At 47.3% G+C, this 11,114-nt stretch overlaps 1 protein-coding gene across 1 annotated transcript; it reads left to right on the forward strand.

The window, feature by feature from the left end:
- Nucleotides 1–4,714: 4,714 nt before the first annotated feature.
- Nucleotides 4,715–10,540, forward strand: LOC111246930 (extracellular serine/threonine protein kinase four-jointed-like). Its single transcript, XM_022797335.2, has one exon. The coding sequence runs from the start codon at nucleotides 5,457–5,459 to the stop codon at nucleotides 6,909–6,911; it is 1,455 nt and encodes a 484-aa protein (XP_022653070.1). The 5' UTR covers nucleotides 4,715–5,456; the 3' UTR covers nucleotides 6,912–10,540.
- Nucleotides 10,541–11,114: the final 574 nt, after the last annotated feature.

Raw genomic sequence — 11,114 nt, forward strand, 5'->3', positions numbered from 1 at the left:
GTAAATGGTGAGACCTGGTTAGGTAGTACAGAGTAATGGGCTCGAGGTGACCACTTGTAGCATTTGGCAGTTTTTTGCCTATTCGATATGATAATCTAAAAGGATTCACTAGATTATCCTGCTCAGTAGGTGAAGTTTGATCCTGAGGATATCCGTTCTTTCGTTTCAACTTGCATGAGAAGTAATTAGATAAGAGCGTCATTCCTTATATAGCAAAATTGCACTCATTCTATTAAGCTGGGTATTTACAGGCACGGCCTTTTAAGGCTTAGTTTGAGTCTATGCATTCCTTTAGGCCTTCTAAGGACTGCGTTCGCTCTAGGATTGTTTGGAAGCCCTCTAAGAGCTAGTCTTCTGTACTAAGTAACCGGTTTGCTACAGGCGCATTTAGAATGTGCTGCACCAGCACCTGTGTAAAGGGAGAGAAATCTCTTAGAGATCTCTTCCAGTACGGCGAATTAGTGGTCCAAACGCTGATCAGGCATCCGATGTGCCTGAACACAAAGAAGGCCCGTCTGACAGAGAAATCTGCTGATTCGAAATGTCTAAGCTCCAATAAAAGGGCAGTGAGACACAAACAGCAGCCATATGGGTTAGTCATCCGCGAGGGCAGCACCTAACAATGTCGCGTTTGGGGTCGCCCCCGCACGTATTTAGAGCGTCTCGTCCGTTTGGAGAGCAGATCCACTTGTATGGTGGCACGATCGGTTGAACATGATCCACAAGGTCCGCTATAAGCTGCTTGCGTGACGGACCCAATCAGATTCTGCCCGCCTCTCCGTCCCCACTCGCTTTCTAGTAGAATACTCTGTAGCAAAAGACACGGAGTATCACTCATAGTAGCCGTTTGTTGTAGGTGGCGACCCATCTCATCCGTTAAACCGGTCGTCGCCAACGCCGGTCACACTCAAAGACATTCCTCCTCGAGGGCGATGCGCTCCGCACGGTCTGCACGGCCGCTCGCTTGAACTAACCGCTGTCACAGACTAACTCGACCGACGCCCCTTCAGGTCAGAATGACGACGCCTAGGTACGTACCATACGCGGAGTAGAGGAAGGCCGATGTAGGTAGCACAAATAGGAATATGACACCAACGCTAATAACGAGCGAGCTACCAATACGGCTCGTCTATCCAGACCAAGCAAGCCGTGAGAACTTCTCTCGAGAAGAGGAGAGTACGAAACATCGAAGCGACAGCTATCAAACGCACAACACGATGCCGATACTCATCGCATCAAGTTAGCGGTATCTGGATGATGATGGAAAGGTTGAGCTGCTTATAAGTCTGTGATTGCTCATGATTCCGACGATGTCGGCGCTAGATGAGGCTGATTACGTATATCTACGTGGATGTGGTAAGAGAACTCGTTTTCCGAGGAAACGCAGCACCACACGAACTGGAAAAGTAATAACGAGACAAAGCCTATTTTTAAACCGCATGAATCATTTGAGCCCAATGAATGGCTGATTGAGTCCTGATTACGATACCTAGCTGGCTGGGCCATGTGATGGGAACGTCGCTAATACTTTGTAGAAAAATATTTTACTCTTTCTACAAAAAAACCAAAGAGGAAACTGCTAGGAAATGGACATTGGTTACTCTTAGATAGAACCAATTCAAGCAAAAGACAGTCTGTAAGATTTAAAAGATCGGACGAAGCCTACCGTCTTGCCTAGCACTAAACATAAGTTTCGAAGTATCAAGTAGTCAGCTTATGGAGACATCAGAAGCTAGCTAAAATTCTAAGTTACTCCACTGTTGTTTAAATCGGTAACACTTTGTAGAAGCAGTTAACGTGTGACACATGGGCTAGGAGATATGTGCGTAGTCTGCCAGTGATATAGACCGGTAAAAGGTCTCCACATAAACTCCACGCGACCGCTAAGACCACTTTGCCTTAACTAACGCGTCACAACTGGTCTTTCAATATTGTGATACGTTGATCCCCACGATATCGCACCGTAGACTGCATCCCGCTGGAAATACCCATAAATTTTACCCACCGAGTAGAACGTTCTGGCTAAACTTCTGCAGCCTCTGACAGAAACATCCGAGAAACTTTACCCTACCTACCGCAACCTAATATCCTTACTTGTCTTAAACAGGAACCGACCTGTCTATTTAGGCTTCGCGTTAAATTCTCTCTTAACTATAGCCTGATCAAATTCGAGATACGCTGGTATAATTAAGGTCATTATACATTGAATGTTTGTAGTTCTATTTGTGCTATATCCGAAGTCAGCTGTGGTCCAGCAAATATTTTTCGGTAGCTTCTAGGCGAGGTTAACATTGTACTACTATATGTGTGAAGGAACTCAAGTCGCATTTGCCACTATAGCCTGCAGTAAGACTCCCAATAGATTATATGTGCATACACTGAATACATATTGCTTACGCTCGACTTTCAATTCATTTGATCGGCCATGAGTCACGTTTATTTCCATTATACCATATGTCGCTGTAGTATTCCTTTCGTGAATTTTTCAAAGCAACAAATGGGTAGACTCTGGAGCATGGCCACCGTTCGGGGTTAGCATCGTCCGGATGCGAGTAACAGCTTGAGGCAGACTGTTAACTGCAAAATCGATACCAATGGGTATCAGTTACGTAGGAGAAAAAAACGGTCATCTAATCATCTCAGCTCTCTGAACAGGATTTTATTGAAGGCGTAGAAATGTTGATGCTACGTAGCATTTTTCGCCCCATATTCACCTAGACACACGCCCGGAGCGAGTAATGTTATTGCCGCCAACGCCTTTGACGTCATGTTAGGTTTCCAGGAATCCAAAGAGCATTATGGACGCGGCAGTCTATAACGAGCTTTGTCTGATGTCTTGGCCTCATCGTCGAGTATCTCACACAGGGGTGCGGGCAGCGTTGAGTCTGCGCTAGGGAATGAGATCGAAGGGCGGAAAGGGAACAGGAGACTAACATAGGAACGAAATGATGGGATCCTTACGCATAATTGTAGGTGGCCCCTAAAGAAAGCTTCTCGTTTTAACTGGCTCGATACCAACAGTTATGTTTGCGTTAAACAGCATCGAAAAGTTCATAAAGTCACTAGAAGGCTTATGCAAGGTTACGTAGCGTCGCAGATAGTTTCTCCGGGTACACGATTGACCGTGCCTCGTATGAGTAGCTGCAATAAGCCTCTAGATTTAGTCGTTCATAACTTTCGAATATTCTCGAAACATCACCGTGCGTGGTGGTAACGGTATTACTGCGAATTCTGTTCAATGCGCCTAGCATAGATCCTAGCATCCTTCAGTGTCGCCTAATTATAGGCTTCAACGGTAGCTAGGTTTGTTTGGTATTTGACTGAGAAATGTGCGCCAGATGTTGTACTACTCACGTAATTCACACGAGCGCAGTAGCCAACATTTTGTTCATTGCTTTCCGACCGAACAGACTCTAAGCGAGATGGTGGCCGGGCACACCTTTGTACATGACTCTGAGTCGCAGAAGCTACTGGCGATGTTGAAATAAGTCCTATTTCGTTTTCAGCTGGCTTAAGTTCGTGTTGGTCAAAAGCTCAAAAGGCACACTTGATCTGGGTACGGAGAACCGCCGCCCACTAACTACGAGCCGTCACATTCAGGAACGATATTGGCCCGACGTTTGCTACTACCAGTCGGCATGTTAATTGATCTTGATTGCCCGATCGGGCTGTTGATTGGTACAGCATCGAAAAGATTTAATAGAATCTCAAGTTAGCCCGCTGAAGTCCTATAAGAAGGAAGTTACAAATTTTTTCGCACGACTATTCAAGGACAGATGTACGTTTAACATTAAATGAAAACAACTTATATGCATATACACCGGATAATAGCTATTTTGCCCCTGTTCTCGAATACACAGAACGATTTCTCAATATCGAATCCGCCGATGCCAGCCCTAATACCGTTTCGAAAGGCTTTCGAATTTTGCCACAGAAAGGGTACTACTCCCTCCTTCGCATTCAGCAGAGCGAAATTGATTATTTAGTAGCATTATCTTTCGAACTGTCTCTTCCGTTTCTCTACAAATGTATGTTCTATATTACTGATACTATTCCAGCGATGTCCAGATCGCTTGCTCGAACGGTCTGACTGCACGCGTCCACCAAAGTTGCACCTGTGCAAAAGCAACGTCATTGCTTCTTCACGAGCGATAAAAGTTCTACCTTAGCTACACCTCGTCTGCTTTCGTTTTGCTGAACGGCGGGTTCCCCGCTTTTTCGCTCTTCGCATTCACCAACAGCCTTTCAATTCTAATGCTACTGCTGGTGCTGTTTTTGTTGCTAGGATGAGCGTACGCATTTCGTCCAGTTCCGCGCAGCGCGACTCACGGCAGTGGCGCTCACTTACGCACAAGATCTTCGCTGCTCGCTGGTGGCGACGCTGCCTTTGATGACGTCGAGCCGCTAGTGCTGCTGCTGCTGCTGGTTCGATGCGTTAGTCCTGTGAGCTCCGACGCGAGTGTGCCTACGACGACCATCTGGGTGTGTGTACGGCCGGTTGTTTCGGCTCTCCGCAACGCCGGCCGGGTGAGAGGAGCGCATATGTGACTGTGTCCGCCGTTGTCTCTATGATTCGGTAGATCACCGAGGGGAGGCGCTCGTTGCGCGGACCATTCGCATTCCTGCTCCTCCTCTTTGTGCTCACCCCCATTTGTGTGTGTATCGCCACCGCCTCTTAAAGCTGATGCAGCGGTTTGTGCACCAGCATTCTGACGGCGGGCCGCATGCAGGATACTTGGATACCATCTTAGCGTGTACATATATACAGACAGGGGGACAGAACACGGAACGAAAGAGGTGCGGACCGAACGGAGACGGTACAAGTAAGCGAGAGCTTTTTTGCAGAGTCAGCTTGAAACGCTCTGTTGCCAAGCTTCAACGAACGTTACGCTATTACATGACGGCTGCTATTACGATCGGCGTTACAAAGTGGCGAACGACGCAGTTCGAATTAAGCGAAAAAAAGACCAGAAGCGACAAGCAGTGCGACCCGCCGAAGGTAAACAGTAAAACAACGACCGGACTGTGTGGAGCAGCTAGCAGCACCAACAAACGACGGTGTGTGTAGTGTGCGCATGATTTGGCCAGGAGAAGCTGCTTCAACTGGTTTCTTTCCGGTACTAACCGCTTGAAATAGAGCAAATCGCCAGACGACAAAGGAGCGACGCAAGGCGGTTCTGGAGACTGCTGTAATACAACGGGTTCTGATGTTTGTAGTTTGGCGCTTATTCAGTTGTTACCACTATATTTTCGGCTGCGTTTCCTATTAAGTACCACACGCTCGACAACAACAACAACAACAACAACAACGACAACGACAACGACAATAACAACGGACAGATGTGCGTCGTCAAATGTCTACAATAACTTGTGGTGGGCGAATGCAGTGAGAAGTGCCCGAGAAGACGGGGAAGACGATCGTGGAAGAGAACCTTGAACGCTCTTCCAACGATCCCATGGCTTACGATTCCGATCGGATTGGTGTACATGGTGCTGGTGATTTTGGTGTTGGAGTACCTCACGTGAACGTCAACATGATGTCGGGCCAGTACCTGTACGGGCCGAACACTATGGTGTACCCTGATCAAAAGATCGAGTCGATCTACGCCGAGGTGATTGAGCCTCCGGCGAAAGAGGCGACGAGCAATAGACGCTATGTTCTTGCTGCAGTGGCGGCGATGATCCTCGCCGTTGTGTCGGTCGCGCTTACTCTCGTCATTCTGTCGGGCGCATTGAATCATGCAAACCCCGAACCTTTGTGGAACTCTCATGCCGAACAGCTGATCGAATCGACGGAACGACCGCCGGCGGTCCCACTTCCCCGGGCCGCAAACAGTTTCGTTCTGGTTAGCAAACCTCAACCCCGGAAGCCGATTGCCTTGCGTCAGCTGCGAGTTACGTCAAACGTGGCAACGCAGATGCAAAAATCGCACGAGCTCCCCACAACTGCCGAACCTGTTTCACAACTTCCGGCGGTCAATGGCATCTTCTGGAGTGACTCTGCCGAGGCGACGGTGCCAGGAGGTTTCCAGCAACGTCAGGCGATGCACTGGAAGGCCACAGTCAAAGCTGCACGCTTCGTCGATGTGCGCGAAGGATGTGGCCGTATGCAGAATCGACTCGTTGAGCTAGCCGATCAGGTACTAGCCTGTGCTCGTTACCGTCAAAACAACGACCAAATTCAAGGTGAACTTTTTTCATTCTATCTGGCCCAGCAACTTGGCATACCAAACGTCGTTCCCGTCATTGCTACTGTCGCTACAGGCCCCCAATGGAGCGATGTCGCACCCAAGGTGATGCAAGCGCAATGGAAATCAACACGGCCTGTCATTCTTTCAAGGTATCTCGACGATCTTGAGCCTGCCTATATCCCTGAGTTATTACGCGATAAAAATCGCCACCTTCACCCATCCGACGTTAAGAACATGACACGCAGCCAGATTCAGGAACTGGTTCAGTGGAGCGACCTAATCGTGTTCGACTATTTAACTGCCAACCTCGATCGTGTCGTGAATAACCTTTATAACCTGCAGTGGAACTCTGGTATGATGGCCGCCCCCGCGCACAACCTACTCAAAGACCCGCGAACCGGATTGTTGGTCTTCCTTGACAACGAATCCGGTCTCGTGCACGGCTACCGGCTGCTTGACAAGTACCAGAGCTATCACAAAAGTCTATTACAGTCACTCTGCGTGTTCCGTAAACACACTGTGGCGCAGGTTCGACACCTGTTGCGCACCTCAAATGAAGAGTTGTCCCAGGTTCTCCAAAAGGCATTTCAGGCGAACTCGCCCGGAATCGAAGGTCATCTACCTTTTCTTCCTCCAAAATCCATCGAGATTCTACGACAACGACTTAAACAGATCGACGAACAGGTGGAAAAGTGCGAAGCGCAGTATACCCCTCTTTAGATATTTTAATAACTCTATCTTTGATCAGTTGCTAGTATCGAACGAAACTCTAGGTGTTGGCAATTCAATGATTGTACAAACTGTCAGTGCCAACCAGCTGTAGAATATCTGTCTATATATATATATATATATATGTGTATATATATATATATATATATATACATATATATATATATATATATATATAGTACTATATATTTATTAAGGTGCGTTGTGTAAGTGTAAATTATATATAGAAGAACAAGCCTGTCGAGATCTCTGCTGCCAACAGCCCAGTGCCAGGACATCGCTAACTTTGACCCATCCTTTTCACTGTTATATGAAGCATTTTTTTTGTGATGAGCTGGTAGCACTACGATTATTGTGAACAGGCAGCGCAGACAACTGCAGTCGTTGCTACTAGATATTGTAAAGGCGGGAAGAGGTCTCGGCTAGCTCCGAATCTAAGGTGTTAAGGTAGAGGCGACAACCACAACTGCACTGCATGAAACTAGATGATATTGTAGCTAAGCCTTAAAACTGCTCCTCGCTGAGGCTGTCGTTGGTGGAGTGGCGGGCAATACCACTTTACCATTTTGAACGGCCGATAAGGGCGTCGTTCTGCGCAATGTTAATCCCTTGTAGATATCGTTGTATATACAATACGCGGACGTTGAATGTGACGATGAACGAAAAACCCGACAGTGAAAACGAGGCATACTGCCAATATATCGAATGTGTTGCCTCCTGAAGATATTTATGACGTTTTCGTTGAGGTTATGACCGTAATCGTTGTAGCTGGCTTCTTGTTGTTGTTGTTTCGGTGGTTGGTCCCTCGAAACGATTCATATTAGCACAGAAAAAAATACATGACAACATCTACGATCGATTTGTATAGGCGAGTAGACTTATGTGTTTCGATCGTTAAACTTACTAGACTTGCTGATCCTGTTTTTCTGCTGCGTCCCGTCTCACTTTTAATTCCCCGATATACATATGGCTACATGCACCGTTGACACGTTCTGCTGAGATGCCGCTTGTCAATAATGATTAAATTTAGCTACCACGAATACAACTAGACTGATACTGTTTATAAGGGCGGTGGCATCTTTTCACGGGGTCACGCTTTCTCGCACGATACCCACTCTGATCGTCAACGAGGAGAAGCAGCAGTACCGCCGCAAGTACCCCCGGACAGCCACCCGCATCTCTTCAGTTTCGCTGGCTGATCCTGCAGGTGCATTCTTTCCTAAACGACCCTCACGGACGGGCTGACTAACTTTCACATGAAACTGTCTATTCGTCTGCTGCAGACCTTGCTGGATGGCTCACCAATAGGCTCTTACGATTTTAGTCTCTCTCTCTGTTTCATTTTGCCTGCCACCATATCTACATGTTTCGGCTTTTTCGCACTTCTTAGCCATCTAAGCTGAACTAGCAAAGAGCCGAACGAGCAACAGCCAGTGAGCAACGCAGTAGACATGCGCGCCAGCCTAAAGCTGCTAGCGTATAGCTAGACAGGCTAACATGAGGAAAGGTATCTCCACGTTTGTCCATCGCAGAAACCCCAATATCGGTTTTTCTTCCTCTTTCTATCTTTCTCAGACGATGTCCCAGTCTTAACGACTACGGGCCCAAACAAGCTAGGTTGTAGATGCTGTGTCTACTGACCATTTTCTGCTGTTGCTGTATGTATAGAAACTCACTAGGTTTCGTTCCCTCCAATCCCCGGTCGCCCTTCTCAACCCCAAGTAGTTGAATGCGAAGATCTTTGTGCTGCTGCTGCTGATACTGTTAGACGAAGTCGTACAATACCCCAGTCGATCTCTGTGCGCCCTGCATTTCTGCGATAAAAGCCAAAGCAACACCAGCGCCAATATGACGCCGTATTGCCTTTTCGTCTTTTCAAAATGTCGCTCCTGTTTGCGTACTTCATCCTTGTCCAACTGTGATCGTTTTGCCGCGTTGTGCGTATCTCGCACCTCACCGCTCCTGGTGTACGTGTAGCGTAATGGCACTTCATGCCGCAGTGCATCCCACATGACCAAAGTAGTACCGGCATCACCTCTGGCTGTTGAACGCGCGTTGCGCGCCCTTTGCTCGGCTTTGAAAACGATGATTCTTAATTCCGCCGCCGAGCGCGGCAGCTCTGCGCCGATAGACGGACCAACAAACTGATTGATTGTTCGCTCACTGGTTTTCCATTCGCGTTCTTCACGTTGGTCATTTATGGTTAGAACTGATGAACGGAGTCCTTCTCCCTCTTGTCGCCCTCGTGCGACAAGTTTTTTTGCTTCGCCCTGAAGCTACCAGCGCCACTAGCGCCGTGATGGCCATGATTATCATCATCAGCGTGCGTTTTTTCCGTGTCGCTCCGTCGCTCAATCGGTGGTGCTGCTACCAGTGTCATCGCCGTCGTTTCCCTGCTCGTTGTAATCCTTCGCCAAAGCCAAAGTTACTCTGTAGAGCGATGTAGTGCCGGAGCTTAGTTTTTCTCTATACCTCTTTGTTCCAGCAATGACGACGATCGAATCAACTCCGATCACCAAATCGTCAGCACCACTAATACTGGACTACTCGACTGACGGAAATAGCATTCACTGCCGACACTTCGTTTACTGTGGCAGCTTAGCTTTTTGTTGTTGTTGTTGTTGTTGTTAGCTGTTGTCACTGATATAGCGGTTGCTGTGGTGGTGGGCTGGAGAGGTCGGGGAATAATAACCAACAGCGGTCGCCGCGGCGGCAGCAAACGCAACGCAACGAGATGTGACCCTCAATGATGGCAGCATTCCAAACGCAGCGGTGGTTCCGCGCGCCTTCGTTCGACTCATTTCTTCTTCTTCTTCTGCTTCTGTCTAGCTGTTCAGCTTAGTCGTCGACCTCTCCTTCCCCCATCCCTCCGCAGCTCATTCTCTGCGTGTCTCTGGTTAGTAGCAGATCCTACTGGCGATTTCTTCGCCTTCTTCAACCAGCTCACCCGCTAAATCAAAAGTCAGATCGCCTCTTCAGTAGACAGCGTCGACAGCAGTAGCAGCTCGCCACCAATCCTGTCACTGCCGCTTGCGGAGGCCGATGACAGTGGTGATGATGATGGAACGATTAGTCGTCTGTCCGTTGGACCACTGGTTCGCTGGCCGTGTTCCGTTCGACCGCTTGCCCCCGGCTTAACTGGCTGGCTGGCTGGATGGTCTTCAGTTGTCACTGGACGACGGCGACGGAAGTTCGTTTTCGCCGACTCTGAGAACGTCAAACCAAAATGAAGGTCTTCTCTCTTTCCAATTCGAGAGGGAAAAGAGTACAGATCAGCTTGAACAGGTAAACCGTTGACCAGTGGACGATAAAAAAGAGCAAACAATTTCTAGACACGAACATCTTTTGGGTATCGATGGCGTTACAAAACAGAGGAAAAGAAAGTAACAGAAGTAGCAAAGCAATCAATGATCCGAGCAGACGTAGCGACGGGCTAACGCGGGGACGTCGAAACAACAACAACAACCGCCACGACGATAACAACAACGACGAACGATGATGATGAGTGCTTAGAGTAAGGGAAAAGGAATAATATATGTCGCTAGTCAGAGCCCATGTGGGCCACTCACAGAGAAATAAAAAAAACACGAATAATAAAGTACGATTCTATTTTGACTATGGTGATGATTGTACTGTCGATTTCAATATAATAAAACGATAACGCAAATAAATGACGGAGCAAATCGCTAATATGAGCGAATGGCAATGATGCTAAAAGTTAAAAAAAGTCCGATTTTTTCCTTTTGTATTAATTATTTAGTCTAAAGCTTTTACCGTACCGTTAGGATAGTCTATTTAATGTGTCATTTTCAGAATAGTCATATATGAAGATAGTTTGGAGAGAGACATTTTATTCTGTCTGACACAAAAATGTTCCAAAATGAGATACGAAATCTACATAGATACATTGATAGATACACAGATAGAGTTTCAGCTTGTTCCATACGACCGTACGATAAGAAAGAGATAGCAGTAGAAGGTTTATCGTCATCGTCAATAGTTCGTCGGTTGAAAAGCTTTCTGATATCCAAGCTCATTCATATTATGTTACAATCCGACTTCGTTGAAAAATGGCGGTTCTAGACAGCCTGAAGTAGTTTGACAGAACGTAGTCGTCACCAGTCTGGCCAGAACCTGATCATCAACATCGTTGTCACTGCCTGCCTAGTACATCGTGTATAGCTGTTACCGTAC

The sequence above is a fragment of the Varroa destructor genome, unplaced genomic scaffold (assembly GCF_002443255.2).
Source record: "Varroa destructor unplaced genomic scaffold, Vdes_3.0 BEIS01000003.1, whole genome shotgun sequence".
Taxonomy (NCBI): Eukaryota; Metazoa; Arthropoda; class Arachnida; order Mesostigmata; family Varroidae; genus Varroa; species Varroa destructor.